This window comes from Salmo trutta, chromosome 19 (assembly GCF_901001165.1).
Source record: "Salmo trutta chromosome 19, fSalTru1.1, whole genome shotgun sequence".
Taxonomy (NCBI): domain Eukaryota; kingdom Metazoa; phylum Chordata; class Actinopteri; order Salmoniformes; family Salmonidae; genus Salmo; species Salmo trutta.
In genome coordinates, this window is record NC_042975.1 from 10,920,364 (window position 1) to 10,937,515 (window position 17,152).

A 17,152-nucleotide genomic window follows, 5' to 3' on the forward strand; every position below is an offset into this window, starting at 1 on the left:
ACGTTAGCCAGTGAAAATGGCTAACCTCTGGCTAGCTTCTGTTGTGGAAGTCAGATGAGGTAAATAATACTTTTTTTAAAAAAAAATTTAAATTGGTGAGGCGGGTTGCAGGAGAATGCTTTGAGGTTGAGTATTTGAATAAAAAAAATGTAAAAAGATAAGTGAAGAAAAAAATATGTAAATATATATATACACGAGACACGACAGGACGTCTGAACTGCTACGCCATCTTGGAATCTTGGAATCTTAAAGTTATTATTAGTCCTGCACTCTTAATTATTGCAACAAAACCATATTACACTCTTGAATAACACAACAATTCAGAAGCATGTGCAGACAATTGAAGGTTTTATTTTCTTGTCTGTAATATCGCTACATTTTATCTTCAAGACAAAATCACAGTTACTGCTAACTTAAGCAAACAATATGTCTATCAAGTAACGCTAAATAACGGCTAAATTATTACACAGTATTTGTGATTTGAAATACTTGGATGGCTTACAACTTCCTTGAGCTAAATCAAGACAAGACCGATGTACTAATTGTTGGAGCCAAAGCACAGCGAGAGAATCTGGCCGCACATTCTAATTCACGGGAAAAAAAGATAAAACACCAGGTAATAACCCTAGGTGTTATATTATATTCTGAACTCTATTTCGAATCACACATTAGGAATGTGACCAAAATAGCTTAAAACAACTGAGCAACATTGCCAAGGTGGGGCTGTTTCTCTCAGGCTGAGCGACTCATCCATGAGTTTATTACAAGCAGGCTTGACTACTGTATTGCTCTCCTGTCTGTTCTACCCAAGAAAGCCATTGGTCAGCTGCAAAACATACAGAATGCTGCAGCACGGGTACTGACCAAGACCATACGGAGAGCACACATTACACAGGTTTTAAGGTCTCTGCACGGGCTGCCTGTGAGTTTCAGAATTCATTTTAAGATTTTTATTTTTAAATCAATCCATGATTGTGCATGTGCTCCCCAATACATGTCAGATGTGCTTTTAAGTCATGTACCCAGTAGGTCCTCTCACTGGCCTTTTAACTACCCCAAAGCCTAGGACCAAGAGGCATGGAGAGGCAGCCTTTAGTTACCATGCCCCCAGCCTCTGGAATAGCCTGCCAGAGAATCTGAGGAGGGCCGAAACTGGACATTTTTAAAAGAGATCTTAAAACATCTTTTTAGCTTTGCTTTTCCTCAGGGTGCTTTTTTGTTGGTTCAATTTTATAATTATTTAGTTTTTTTATCCTCTGTTGTGTGGTAAATATTAAATATTGTTTCTATTTTCATTGTTTTGATTAGTTTTTTTCCCTGTGAGGCACATTGTTTCATTCCATGTCTGAAATGTGCTGTATAGATAAAGCTGGATTTGATTTATCAGAAATGAATGCATCTAATACTAATATAAAAGTACAGTAGGCCTACCTTACATCATTACAACAAGCCATGCTTCATTTTTATCAATGTCATGCAAATCATTAGGCTACATGTGGTAAAAGCAAATTGCGACTAAAAACATAGGTATAATTCACCAGGGAGTTGAGCTATTGAGCTGGCCATTCCCAACACCCCAAAATAAAATGCATATAGATCATACATTATAGGTTTTTTCATTTGTAGCATTGTGTGGCGATTTCCTTCTATCCTTTTTGAAGAGATGAGCACAGCAAGGCCGCCGGCAAACGTGGGCGAGCTGGCATTTGCCCCAGCACTTTTGATTTTGTTTAATTAAAATATTGACACAAGCGTTGAAAAGAGGGACAAAGTACTGTTGTTTAGACTGACAGGATTTTTGTTTTTATCCTCGCTATGACCAGGGCCCATATTCACAACACTTCTTACGCAAAAACTTTAGAAGCTTCTTAAAAAAAAAACTGTTCATAAGGGTTTGTAAGTGCAATTCCTCAACAATATTTTTAATCTGTCTGTAAACAATTGCTGGAAAAGTTACTTGTCATGCACAAAGTAGATGTCCTAACCGACTTGCCAAAACTATAGTTTGTTAACAAGAAATGAACACGTTTTAATGACTCCAACCTAAGTGTATGTAAACTTCCGACTTCAACTGTATGTACATTTGCAAACATTTCTAAAAACTTGTTTTCGCTTTGTCATTGTGTGTAGTTTGAGACATTTTATTTTATTTAATCCATTTTAGAATAAGGCTGTAATTTGGATAAAGGGAAGGGGTCTGAATACTTTCTGAATGCCATGTATACTGTATGAGAGTTTACCTGAAGACAATTCTGTTCACACTGCCCTGCTTGGATGGGGCAAGTCTTCTGTTTGACATCTGGAGGTAGCGCTCCTTGATGTGGGCATTTCACAAATGTACACAACCGGATTGTCTCTGAAATCAATAAAACAGACAGGTATGAAAATATTCTCAAATAAAGGGTGACATTCTGTTGAGTCATATTAAACCTTTGTGCTATAAGACATTTGATCTTCAATCCAAAATGTTGGCAAAAAAGCCAAATGAAAAGTTTTGGGGGGGGGGGGGGGGGGGAGTGTATATCAAACAATTTCTTGTAAGGTTGTGTCTCTGCTACAAAGACTTCAGCTTGCATTATCCAAATAAAAAAAGGAGTGAGAAAATGGAGGAAGCCGGAGAAGTCTGGCTGTAGCCCAGCTATGTTTCATTTTAAAATCTGCCCTGAACCTTCCTCCTTCTGTGGCTCTGTTTGTGTGTGGCCTCACTGGCCTGACGTAACACTGCTGCTGCTACAGGACTTGGGATTCTGGGAAACTATACATTTTTGGAGACCCATGGGTCCTGACTTCCTCCTGTAGCCGATTTGTTGAGAGGCCTCTCAGCCCTGCTGAAACCAGTACAGTGTCTCCAGTCCGGTACAGGGAAACAGCCTGAAACTCTACTGCATACCACCAGCTATAAAAGGCAACCCAATATTAGGGATGTGCACTGAGTGGCAAAATTTAGCTGTTTTAAAGCTGATTTCCTGCAATTCTACATATTTAGCCATTTGGTGGAGATAACATTTTGCAGCTTTCATGTTCATTTCCTGCAATTGTACACATTTCAATAGGGACCCCATGCCATGACAAAAATACTCCTGAATGCATAATTTTAGAATTTTAGATTCTGACTGTCTAGCTTTAAAAAAAATATCGGTCCATTATCTTTTCTACATACTTTTATATCTGGTTTTAGTTGTAAAGTGTGTGTGTGTGTGTGTGTGTGTATATATATATATGTGTGTATGTGTGTGTATGTATATGTATGTGTGTGTGTGTGTGTGTGTGTGTATATATATATATATATATATATATATATATATATATATATATATATATATATATATATATATATATATATAATGGTGCAATTAAACAAGGTTGAATGGTTTGTTAGTAACACCATCTCCTACACTGTCTGTCTTGTTCATGTTGTCTCTTTGATTTTAGTGATACTGTATCACACTCCCTCCAGTTTTTGTGCTGCCTACAGAATGAGAATTGTGTAGGCGGAAATAGATTAACCAAGGTCATTGAACTAAAATCTACTTCATTGCTTTTTTCACCTTATCGTGGTTTAGGCTGTTCATGCATTTAGCAGAATTGCAGTTTTTAGTGTGTGTGTGTGAAGGGGTTTGTGTTCGTCGCTATCTGGTTCAGTGTGGGGGCATTCCTACTGACGCTTGCTTGATACTGCATGGCTGAGTGCCACAAAGCTCTGATGCAGGGGGAGGAGAGCAAGTGAGTAGGCCGGGAGTAGAGGGGGAAGGGCCGGGGCTGGAGGCTGAAATGGGCGGGAGTCTGTCAGACCACGCGGTGGTCACTTTTCAAAGTCCAGGTTTTTTTTCCCCTTTCAAAATTCTGAGGTGTAAGCACATCTTTTGCTGCCATATTAGGGTCATTCCACGAAATGAGTGCCTTTTCCGTCAATTTGTTATTTTAAGTAGAAATTGTGCACCAATATAGAATTTTAAAAGCCTGCTATATAGCAAATTTAGTGTCCTTTTTAATATAGACCACATGGAGATTTCAATCAGATTTTTAATATGAATAAAGACTTGCTAATGTGCCAAAATTCTGCATTTTGACATGTCCCTCCGTGCACCCTCTCTGACTTCTAGGAAGATTGTAACCCACTCAATACTCAACATTTTATTCAAGTTTTCACCCTAATTGTAAAACCTTTTTTTTGTTGCTTTGACAGTCTTTTCTGAAGATTGTAATTTATTTCATCTGATTAGTGATTCATTTAAGTCTGTCTCTTTTTTTTTTTTGGAAGTCAATCTCTTTTCAATGGGTTTTCAATGGGAATCTAGGTTTCTAAGGCACTTGCTTGCAGTTCCTATTGCTTCCACTGGATGTCAACAGTCTTTACAAATTGGTTGATGTTTTTCCTTTGAGAAATCAAGTAAGGCAGTTCAGAACGAGGGTCGAGTGAAGTGTACTGTTTGTTAGAGGCGCATGACCTGAAAGCGCGCTCCACTTTGTTTTCGTCCTGTATTGAACACAGTTTATCCCGTCTTAAATTTGATCGATTATTTACATTAAAAAAATACCTAAAGTTGTATTAGGAAAGGTGTTTGAAATCTCTGGATCAAGTTTACAGGTAAGATACTTTGTAGTCATGTTGCGCGAGTTGGAACCGGTGTATTTTCAGAATCAAATGCGCCAAATAAATGGACATTTTGGGGATATAATGACGGAATTAATCGAACAAAAGGACCGTTTGTGATGTTGTTTAATGGACATATTGGTATGCCAACAGAAGAAGATCCTCAAAGGTAAGGCATGAATTATATGTTATTTCTGACTTTTGTGTTGTGCCTGGCTGGTTGAATTATGATTTTCATGTGTATGTTTGATGGGGTGCTGTCCTCAGATAATAGCATGGTTTGCTTTTGCCGTAAAGCCTTTTTGAAATCTGACACTGTGGTTGGATTAACAAGAAGTTCATCTTTAAACCGGTGTATAACACTTGTATGATTTATGAATTATTATTATGAGTATTCCTGTTTTTGAATTTGGCGCGCTGCTATTTCACTGGGTGTTGTCAAATGGATTGGCGCGAAGGGATCACTAAAGTTAAATGGCAGTCAACAACTTCGGGAGTACGGAACCCCATCAATCATCTGATCGCACTCTAGTGGCAAAGGTAAGAACTGCCTAATGCAGTCAGAAGAATAATTCTGTAAAGAAATTATATATTCATATTTTTTTATATAGAGGCATAGTAAGACAGAAAACGTGACGGTGTGTAAATGATAACGCATTAGTGCAGGAAATTAAGAAATGTATTAAAATGCTGGAAGTTAATGCTGAAATTAAACAATGTACTATGCAAATGAGCAAAGCTGTGTGCATTAAGGAAATAGATACCTGGCTCAAATAGAAGCCTGTTTGTAATAAGCACATGTTTTTTAAGTGAATTAAGCAAATAAGCTCCCAATTGAAGTTTTAGTTTACTCATACTTTAGGTATTTATTAGTTTGCTAGTCACAGGCAATTGGTGTCCTGGGGATAGTAGTGTAAACAGGGAATATTTTCATGGAATGAGCTGTCAAGCAGCTTTGTAGTCAGCCTAAATCCAGCCTAGCTGTGAATGGCTTGGCTGCCTGCCAAAGTCCAACCCCCCCCCACCACCACCACTTATATAAACAAGTGTCATCTTTCCAATGACCATTAGACTGGCCTTTGAATTTAGGTCATACTCTTTGGGCCTCCCTCAGCTGCGTGACTCGTATTGAATGTAAATGCCATGCCCTAGTCTATACAACATCATCCATAAACCTTGAAAGACGTTAGGCCCACTTCTCAAGATCTCTTTTACATAACATTTGATTTGATTATGTAACTTATTTGTCACATGCGCTGAATACAGCAGGTATAGACCTTACCGTGAAATGCTTACTTACAAGCCCTTAACCAACAATGTAGTTAAGAAAATATTTACCAAATAAACTAAAGTAAAAAAATCTAAGTAACAAGAAAATTACTAAATGATAACAAGGCTATATACAGGGGTTGTATGGGGAGGTGATGTGACAATGCTTGATAATGTAAATTGAGTCAATGTGCGAGGTACAGGTTAGTTGATGTAATTTGTAATGTTATTATGCATAGATAATAAACATCAAGTAGCAGTGTAATAACAAGGGGGGTCAATGTAAATAGTCCGGGTGGCCATTTGATTAATTGTTAAGCAGGCTTGGGGGTAGTAGCTGTTAAGGACCCTTTTGGTCCCAGACTTGGCGCTCCCTTACCGCTTGCCTTGTGGTAGCAGAGAGAACAGTCTATGACTTGGGTGACACTGCCGAGTATATAAATCCAGTCGGTGATGCAACCGGTCAGGATGCTGTCAATGGTGCAGCTGTGTAATTTTAAGGATCTGGGGACCCATGTCAAATATTTTCAGTCTCCCGAGGGGCAAAGGTGTTGTCGTGCCCTCTTCACAACGGTCTTGGTGTGTTTGGACAATGATAGTTCGTTGGTAATGTGGACACCAAGGAACTTAACTCTCAACCTGCTCCACTTCAGCCCCGTCAATGTTAACCTCTCTGGGCCAGTGGGACGCTTGCGTCCCACCTACTCAACAGCCAGTGGAATCCCGTGGCGCGTTATTCAAATACCTTAGAAATGCTATTACTTCAATTTCTCAAACATATGACTATTTTACAGCATTTTAAAGACAAGACTCTCGTTAATCTAACCACACTGTCCGATTTCAAAAAGGCTTTACAACGAAAGCAAAACATTAGATTATGTCAGCAGAGTACCCAGCCAGAAATAATCAGACACCCATTTTTCAAGCTAGCATATAATGTCACATAAACCCAAACCACAGCTAAATGCAGCACTAACCTTTGATGATCTTCATCAGATGACAATCCTAGGACATTATGTTATACAATACATGCATGTTTTGTTCAGTCAAGTTCATATTTATATCAAAAACCAGCTTTTTACATTAGCATGTGACTAGCATGTGACTAGCATTCCCACCGAACACTTCCGGTGAATTTACTGAATTACTCACGATAAACGTTCACAAAAAACATAATTATTTTAAGAATTATAGATACAGAACTCCTTTATGCACTCGCTATGTCCGATTTTAAAATAGCTTTTCGGTGAAAGCACATTTTGCAATATTCTGAGTAGATAGCCCAGCCATCACAGGCTAGCTATTTTGACACCCACAAAGTGTGGTACTCACCAAACTCCGATTTACTATAAGAAAAGTTTGATTACCTTTGGTGTTCTTCATCAGAATGCACTCCCAGGACTTCTACGTCAATAACAAATGTTGGTTTGGTCCCAAATAATCCATAGTTATATCCAAATAGCGGTGTTTTGTTCGTGCGTTCAAGACACTATCCGAAGGGTAAATAAGGGTGACGCGCCCGACGCGTTTCGTGACAAAAAAATTCTAAATATTCCATTACCGTACTTCGAAGCATGTCAACCGCTGTTTAAAATCTATTTTTATGCCATTTTTCTCGTAAAAAAGCGATAATATTCCGACCGGGAGTGGTTGTTTTCGTTTAAAGAGAGAGAAAGTAAACATGGTGTCAGCTCGGGCACGCGCCTCCAGTCTCATTGTCCTCAGATCGACCACTTACAAAATGCGCTAATGTTTTTCAGCCATGGCCTGCAAAGCCCCCATTCAGCTTTCTGGCGCCTTCTGAGAGCCTATGGGAGCGTTAGAAAATGTCACGTCATGCCAGAGATCCCTTGTTTTGGTTAGAGATGATCAAGAAGGCCATGAAATGGTCAGAGAGAGCGCTTCCTGTTTGGAATCTTCTCAGGTTTTGGCCTGCCAAATTAGTTCTGTTATACACAGACACCATTCAAACAGTTTTAGAAATTTTAGGGTGTTTTCTATCCAAATCAAACAATTATATGCATATTCTAGTTACTGGGCAGGAGTAGTAACCAGATTAAATCGGGTACGTTTTTTATCCGGCCGTGCAAATACTGCCCCCTATCCCCAACAGGTTAATGGGGGCCTGTTAACCTGTTGGGGCTAGGGGACAGTATTTGCACGGCCAGATAAAAAAACGTACCCGATTTAATCTGGTTACTACTCCTGCTCAGAAACTAGAATATGCATATAATTAGATTTGGATAGAAAACACTCTAAAGTTTCTAAAACTGTTTGAATGGTGTCTGTGAGTATAACAGAACTCATATGGCAGGCCAAAACATGAGACGATTCCATGCAGGAAGTGCCCTGTCTGACAATTTGTTGTCCTTCTAGGTTATCTCTATCAAAAATACAGCATCTCTGCTGTAACGTGACATTTTCTAAGGCTTCCATTGGCTCTCAGAAGGCGCCAGAAAGTGGAATGAGAGCTCTGCAGTCTCTGGGCTAAGAACAGCAGCTCTGTTTCTTACTGGCCTGCCTGGGGACAGTGACACTGGAGATGCGCGTTCATGTGAATTCTCCATTTAGTTCTTTCAGTCTTTGAACGAATACAACATCGCCCGTTTGGAATATTATCACTATTTTACGAGAAAAATCGCATAAAAATGTATTTTAAACAGTGTTTAACATGCTTCTAAGTACGGTAATGGAATATTTTGAAATGTTTTGTCACGAAATGCGCCCGCGCGTCACCCTTCGGATAGTTACCTGAACGCATGAACAAAACGGAGCTATTTCAATATGACTATGGATTATTTGGAACCAAAACAACATTTGTTGTTAAAGTAGAAGTCCTGGGAGTGCATTCTGACGAAGAACAGCAAAGGTAATCCATTTTTTCTTATAGTAAATCTGAGTTTGGTGAGGGCCAAACTTGGTGGGTGTCAAATTAGCTAGCCGTGATATCTACTCAGAATATTGCAAAATGTGCTTTCGCCGAAAAGCTATTTTAAAATCTGACACCACGATTGCATAAAGGAATCTATAATTCTTTAAATAATTTATGTATTTTGTAAACGTTTATCGTGAGTAATTTAGTAAATTCACCGGAAGTTTGCGGTGGGTATGCTAGTTCTGAACATCACATGCTAATGTAAAAAGCTGTTTCTTTATATAAATATGAACTTAATTGAACAAAACATGCATGTATTGTATAACATAATGTCCTAGGAGTGTCATCTGATGAAGATCATCAAAGGTTAGTGCTGCATTTAGCTGTGGTTTTGGTTTTTGTGACATATATGCATGCTTTGAAAATGGCTGTGTGATTATTTTTGGCAGGGTAATCTCCTGACATAATCTGATGTTTTGCTTTCGCTGTAAAGCCTTTTTGAAATCGGACAATGTGGTTAGATTAACGAGAGCCTTGTCTTTAAAATGGTGTAAAATAGTCATATGTTTGAGAAATTGAAGTTAAAGCATTTATGAGGTATTTGTATTTCGCGCCACACGATTCCACTGGCTGTTGACTAGGTGGGACGCAAGCGTCCCGCCTTGCCCAGGGAGGTTAAGCCCTCCTTTTCCTATAGTCCACGATCAGCTCTTTTGTCTTGCTCACATTGAGGGAGAGGATGTTTTCCTGGTCTCTGACCTCCTCCCTATAGGCTGTCCCATCGCTGTCGGTGATCAGGCCTACCACTGTTGTGTCGTCAGCAAACTTAATGATGGTGTTGGAGTTGTGCTTGCACTGCCACGCAGTTGTGGGTGAACAGGAAGTACAGTAGGGGACAAAGCAAGCACCCCTAATGCCTACCCTTACCACATGGGGGCGGCCCGTCAAGTCCAGGATCCAGTTGCAGTGGGAGGTGTCTAGTCCCAGGGTCCTTAGCTTAGTGATGAGCTTTGTGGGCACTGTGGTGTTGAACACTGAGTTGTAGTCAATGAACAGCATTCTCACATAGGTATTAATTTTGTCCAGGTGGGAAAGGGCAGTGTGGAGAGGAGATTGCATCATTTGTGGATCTGTTGAGGCGGTATGCGAATTGGAATGGATCTAGAGTTTCTGGGAGCCATTACCAGCCTTTCAAAGCACTTCATGGCTATAGACGTAAATGCTACGGGTCAGTAGTCATTTAGGCATGTTACCTTGGTGTTCTTGGGCTCCGGGACTATAGTGGTCTGCTTGAAACATGTTTGTATTACAGACTCGGTCAGGAGCAGGTTGAAAATGTCAGCGCATGCTCGGAGTACACGTCCTGGTAATCCGTCTGGCCCTGTGACCTTGTGAATGTTGACCTGTAAAGGTCTTAGTCACATCGGCTTCGGAGCGCATGATCACACAGTCGTCCCCAACAGCTGATGCTCTCATGACGAGCATAGAAGTAATTTAGCTAATCTGATAGGCTCGTGTCATTGGGCAGCTCGCGGCTGTGCTTCCCTTTTGTAGTCTATAATATAAGCCCTGTCTATTGTGTTGGCAAAGCAAACTAGGGTGGAAAGATTTACCTAATGCTGTTAAAATCTTCCTATGGATTGTATTAGAAATTAGTCCATGCTTTTTGTCTGACGAGGCGTTAAAAGGTTACTCCTAGTGTACGTCTGTCAGCATTGCTTTGACAAAGTAGTGTTAAGTTTCTTTAGTTTCATACCGTCGTTAATTTAATGTGAAAGGGAGTCGGAGATGATTACAATTGTGGAATTGCTACCAAGGCAGGTAATTATCCTGGTTCAGACATGGCAGTATATTACAGTATCCTTCAGTTGATGCTTGAGTGTAAGATTAAAACCTCAGTCGTTACTCTCCTGGTGTAACCATAAATGCCATATTTTCTAGGCAACTACCTGTTATGATAAACAACCTTGCATTAAGAATTGTTTGCTTTGCAAATACACGGGTTGCCTGACAACGTCATGAAAATGATGCACGTGTTTCTCAGGGGTAAAAGACAGTCTTTTATGATTCTGAACGGTCAGATAGCTAGCAACAGTTACGAGAAGCTGCCATGTGGGCAATCGTAGGTGGCTAGTTTCAGCTAGTTCTTTCTTATTCTTGATACCATGTCTTATTTTGAGGTGTTTTGATTTGTCACGTCTATGCTAATACAGCTCAAATTAGCTAGCTTGCTAACCAACGACTGTAACCATGTACAGTGCAGTCAAAGTATTCACACCTTAACCTTTTCCACATTTTGTTACAAAGTGGGATTAAAATTGATTTCATTGTCGTTTTTTGGTCAACGATCTACACACAATAAACGTATAAGCAGAAAAATTATAACATTTGTAAAAACAATCATGAAAAACGTGATACGAAACGCGCATCTCTTGATTAAATAAGTATTCAACACCCGGAGTCAGCTGTGAATCTTTCTGGGTCTCTAAGAGCTTTGTACACCTGGTTTGTACAATATTTGCACTTTTTTTATTTTTTTTTATTATTCAAGCTCTGTTAAGTTGGTTGTTAATCATTGCTAGACAGCCATTTTCAAGTCTTGCCATAGATTTTCAAGCCAATTAAGTCAACTGTAACTGGGCCACTCAGGAACATTCAATGTTGTCTTGGTAAGCAACTCCAGTGTATATTTGGCCTTGTGTTTTAAGTTATTGATCTGATGAAAGGTGAATGTGTCTCCCAGTGTCTGTTGCAAAGCTGACTGAAGCAGGTTTTACTCTAGGATTTTGCCCGTCCTTAGCTCTGTTCCCCCCCCCAAAAAAAATCCCTTGTCTTTGCCGATAACAAGCATACCCATAACATGATGCGGCCACCACCATGCTTGAAAATATGAAGATTGGTACTCAGTGATGTGTTGGATTTGCCCCAAACGTAACGTGTTTGGACAAAGTGTATTCAGGACATAAAATGTGGCCAAAAAATTACTTTATGTAGTTTTACTTTAGTGCCTTATAGCAAACAGGATGCATGTTTTGGAATATTTGTATTATGCACAGACTTCCATTTCTCGCTGTCATTTATGTTAGTATTGTGGAGTAACTACAATGTTGATCCATCCTCAGTTTTCTCCTATCACAGCCATTAAACACTTAACTGTTTTAAATTGGCCTCATGGTGAAATCCCTGAGCAGTTTCCTTCCTATCCGGCAACTGAGTTAGGAGGGACACTTGTATCTTTGTAGTGACTGGGTGTATTGATACACCATCCATTAATAACTTCAACATGCTCAAAGGGATATTCAATGTGTGCTTTTTTTTATTTTTACCCATCTACCAATAGGTGCCCTTTATGAGGCATTGGAAAACCTCCCTCGTCTTCTTGGTTCAATCTGTGTTTAAAATGAACTGCTTTGACTGCTGTACCTTACAGATAATTGTGTGTGTGGGGTACAGAGATGAGGTAGTCATTCAAAAATCATGTTAAACACTATTATTGCATACAGAGTCAGTCCATGCAACTTATTATGTGACTTGTTAAGCACATTTTTACTCCTGAATTGATTTAGGCTTGCATAACATAGGGGTTGAATACTTATTGACTCAAAACATTTTATCTTTACATTTTTATTGATTTGTAAAAATATCACTTTGACATTATGGGGTATTGTGTGTAGGCCAGTGATTTTAAAACCATTTTAAATTAAGGCTGTAGCACAATAAAATATGGATAAAGTCAGAGTGTGCATACATTCTGAAGGCACTGTATTTGAGAGACAACCGGTGCTTATTGTGCAAATGCATTTGATTTCAATAAACTATATTTTGTCACCAAATATTTAACTCTACATGTTGTCAATAATCCTTTGAATGTCAGCCAACCCCTTCTGTTTTGCCCAAAGTTGCACACGCATTGGTTTTGTTGCTTAACAACCCACCCATCTATAGCTGTCTGGATCTGAGTGATATTCACCTGTGTAAAACTAAAACTGATTCTTTAAAAATACTTTTAATTTGAATGGATCTGATATGAACCTTTTGTGTTGTGTTTGTGAAGTCCAACGGCGAGACCCGAGGCCAGCGGCTCCACATCGTCAGCCAAGCCCAGCGGTCCAACTCATAAGATCTGCCTGGTGTGTTCGGACGAGGCGTCTGGTTGCCACTATGGAGTCCTCACCTGCGGAAGCTGCAAGGTCTTCTTCAAGAGGGCCGTTGAAGGTTGGTGACAGAGTAAACATCCACACTCACAACTCCATTCATGCCCAGTTCTCCCTCTCAATAATAGACTATAGTTGAACATGTGTACCGGTCAATCTATTGTGGTAAAATGTACATCGACTTTGCAGTAGTACACTTGTATGTCCTTTTTGACACATGACATGTGGACTCACTAAGTGTTGTCTTTACCTATAGGCTAGCCTAGATATTCTAACAAAAGGGTACCGATTGGCTCTGTGTTAAAAAGCGGGCTCATTTTAATGTTTCATTTGAGCAGACTATTTTATTGAACTAATTTTCTTACAATTTCTAGCTAAGATTAGGAACATTTTAGGTTCACACAAATATAATCAGAAAAGTTTTCCTTAGGCTTCTATTACCCCAGGCCAGAGTAGGCGAGTGACTCATGGTTTTCTATCAGGCTGTGGTGTCTATGCTGCTATTTTTGTGTCCAACCCATCGTTTGTATCCTATTCCGCTGAACAGCCTGTCCAAACGACTGTTGGTCATTAGAATTACATGATCTCCTCTCCTGTTTCATATGGGAGATGTGCCGCTAAAAGATGCTGTTCCATTGTGTAGGCCTACGTTGTGCTTCAAAGCGTTAATTTGTATCTTCAAAGAGCTTATCTTGGAACTAGTTTTAGATAAAATAGTAATCATTAGGTTAGTTTACTCATTTGAGGCGAAGGGCTATTAGTGAAGAGTGGCTAATATGCTATTAGTGAAGGGTGGCTGATATGCTATTAGTGAAGAGTGGCTGATATGCTATTAGTGAAGAGTGGCTGATATGCTGTTAGTGAAGGGCGGCTGATATGCTGTTAGTGAAGGGCGGCTGATATGCTATTAGTGAAGGGCGGCTGATATGCTATTAGTGAAGGGCGGCTGATATGCTGTTAGTGAAGGGCGGCTGATATGCTGTTAGTGAAGGGCGGCTGATATGCTGTTAGTGAAGGGCGGCTGATATGCTGTTAGTGAAGGGCGGCTGATATGCTGTTAGTGAAGGGCGGCTGATATGCTGTTAGTGAAGGGCGGCTGATATGCTGTTAGTGAAGGGCGGCTGATATGCTGTTAGTGAAGGGCGGCTGATATGCTGTTAGTGAAGGGCGGCTGATATGCTGTTAGTGAAGGGCGGCGGCTGGCACAAAGAGCTAGCTGATGACATAGTGTGTTTTAATAAATGTGGAAAAATGTCTAAACCTGTTCGCTTTGTCATTATGGTGTATTGTGTGTAGATTGATGAGAAAAAATATATATTATACATTTGAATAAGGCTGTAACATAACAATGTGGAAAAAGTAAAGGTGTCTGAATACTTTCCAAATGCACTGTGTGTGTTTGGGATTTGTAGCCTATATCGGTTTGTTATTTTAACCATTTTCTCTTAACGTAGCCTAGATTTGTTTCATTCCAAGCTCACTACCATAGTCAATGTACCATTCAATGGGACTGCCTTTGAAGTCCATTTAGTTGCTCTGAATGCTTGACAAGTGGGCTGCATGCTACTGTTACTCCTATGAATACATTCGAGCAGCCATGAACGTTATCATACTTCAGGGCAGTCTATGTATTTATGTTGAAGTGTATTTACGTAGTTTGTAACACAACTATTTCGTTCTCATGAAAGTGCATACATGAGGGTTTGTATTGAAAGAATGGAGATATAGCAACTGGATCTGTTTGTCAAATTCAAACCCTGCGTATTAACTACAAAAATAACAGATATTACTCTGAGTTAAATACAATATTTGAGTTCAGTTTAATGGATAATTGTTTCATATTGTAAACATTATTTCAACTTTACTGGTGTAAATTACCAAGTAAAATAATATTAAACGTTTTTGAGACTTGAATTGAGCTGTACTTTCAGCAAGAAGACGTCATATCTGTTATTTTGCTCTTTCTTCCTCCATTCTACGGTTGTTGTCGCTATGGTGAAGGATGGAGAGCACGACAAAACACAGATGGTAAATAAACCCACCTTTTTAATAACACTTCTGCTTTATCACTGTACTGGAAATCTGAAATGATATGCAAGATTGAACATGCACAGTCTCTCGTGTACCCTTCTCAATGCATGTGTTTGTGATTTGATGATTCATAATGTATTTGGGTTTTAAATTCTGTTTTTAATTCCTGCTTGGAATGTGGCTCTATCATCACTTCGCTAATAGAGTTAAAGGCCCAGTGCAGTCAACGTGATTTTGGAATAATACTTTGAAATTGTGGAAATGATAATGCCCTGTTAGTGTAAGAGCTGTTTGAAAAGACTGCCTGAAATTTCAGCCTGTTTTGTTGGGATGGAGTTTTGGCCTACCTGATGACAACACCAGGCGGTAAATTGGTTAATAGAATGAATAAGAAAGAGTTCCAAACCTCTCTGACAATAACTCGTTTTCAGTTTTCCCCGCTCAGACCACTCCCAAACAGTCCTAGCTAAATTCTTGCTTGAGAAATTGCTCTTGCTAAGAAGCAATTTTTGTTTCTTTTGTTTTCAATCAAAATGGTAAAAAATCACACCAAGGTACTTAATTGTTACCAAGATATGATTCGATTTTGAGATAATAACGGCTACATTGGGCCTTTAAGAGATGTGTTTATGCACAAAACCCAATAACGTCATACTGTAACTGCACTGATTCTAATGATTTGTTTGCCCTTGATTATTTTTTAACTTGTTATAATCCGAAGAAAAACAAAATCACATTTTACTTTTGCTGGATATTGTTTAATTGAATGTGATGGTGTATTTTTCTTTTAGCCAAAAGAGAGAGGCCCATTTTTCTGAATAACTAACCGTGCAGTTTAAATTAACATTAGTGAACCTCTTTATTGACCTGTGATGGATAGAACACTAGAACGGAAATGCACTCATTTTGTATATTTGTGACAATACAATGTTTGTTGGTATGTCAATCATACCAACAAATATAAGAAAGGTTCAGCATAGCATGTTATTGTGTATAAAGATGCCACTGGGATTCTAGCAGCATATTAGGCTCAAGGTAAAGGCCTGTGAATTCAGCGTAGTGCCTGTGAAGGGATGATATAAGTAGCATGTGTACTTATCTGCCATTACCACCATGCTCGGTAAGATGTAGGCGGTCTTGTGTACCTTTCTAGCCTACTGTGTCTTTGTCCGACTCAAATGGCAACCTATTCCTCTCTTTATAGTGCGCTATACAGTAAGGTGCTATTTGGGACGCATGTTAGAGGCAGAGCTGGAGGAGTAAGCCCCGCAGCGGTCGGTTATGACACACAAATCACTATTACCTGTCAACATGTCACATGACCCAAGTCACTCACTCGCTCGCTTTTACTAAGAGGACACCCAAGTCATGTTTGGATGGCTATTGGTTAGTGACGTCACCCTCCAACCAAAGAGTCCCCGTTTCCTTCCCCCACTCCCATCTCCCACTGTATCCCTATAGCCTGACCATGTTTTCTCAGCAGGGCTGGAGGAAGCCTGCCAACCAGGGCTAGCCTAGCACCTACTACCAGCCAAGTCCTCCTCAAAAGCCTACAGTATGAAAATGGGATTAGAGCGCGGATGCTTTTGGGGATTCAGCTGGCTCTGTTTAGTTTATGGATGGTTGTTTGCTCTGCTCTTTGCAATGGCTGCTGCTGCCATGACTACCCACTACATTACAGTTAGCTGGGATTTGATGCTGCAGGTTCCAGGTGGATATTGTTCTGCAGTGCTTTGGCTATGTTTCTCTGCGGTTAATCATTTGTTGTGGTACTGTAAAACAGTAATATATTAACCTATTTAACGAACTTTTACTTAAATGCCCTGACTGTAGATCAAACAAAAAAAGCTATCACATCAGTAGAAAGTGTGGCATTTGATCTCATTAATGATCATATTTATAGTTGGTATAAAACATGTTATCTGTAGATGTACTAGGTCCTTTAAAAACAGATTTGTTTTTGTATGGGACCGCTGATGTGAATACAGTTGGTTAGGCCTACTTGTTGCTTATATTAAACTAGTTAATCATGAGCATGGCCTCTAATATCTACCATAGAAGATGCGTTGATCTGGGTGAACATTTTGTTCAGTTGGCATTCTCCAGGCTCTGCCATACAAGCAATATTTTTTTCCCTCTCGTCTTCAGAACTAGGCCACACTATCAACAGCATTACACCCACAGCATAGGAACAATCTCTTTTATCTCTGATTTTTTTAAAAGCTTAGG

The 17,152-nt window shown here is 39.5% G+C and overlaps 1 protein-coding gene across 2 annotated transcripts in view; it reads left to right on the forward strand.

Annotated features, from left to right (window-relative positions):
* LOC115153977 (glucocorticoid receptor) overlaps window positions 1–17,152 on the forward strand; it is a 117,407-nt gene that overhangs the window by 73,119 nt on the left and 27,136 nt on the right. The window contains exons 3-4 of one of the 2 annotated variants that reach the window (XM_029699712.1): window positions 12,793–12,953; window positions 14,894–14,920. In XM_029699712.1, coding sequence (XP_029555572.1) covers window positions 12,793–12,953; window positions 14,894–14,920 — 188 coding nt within the window. The remainder of the gene's footprint in view (window positions 1–12,792; window positions 12,954–14,893; window positions 14,921–17,152) is intronic. The other variant, XM_029699713.1, reaches the window with a different exon arrangement.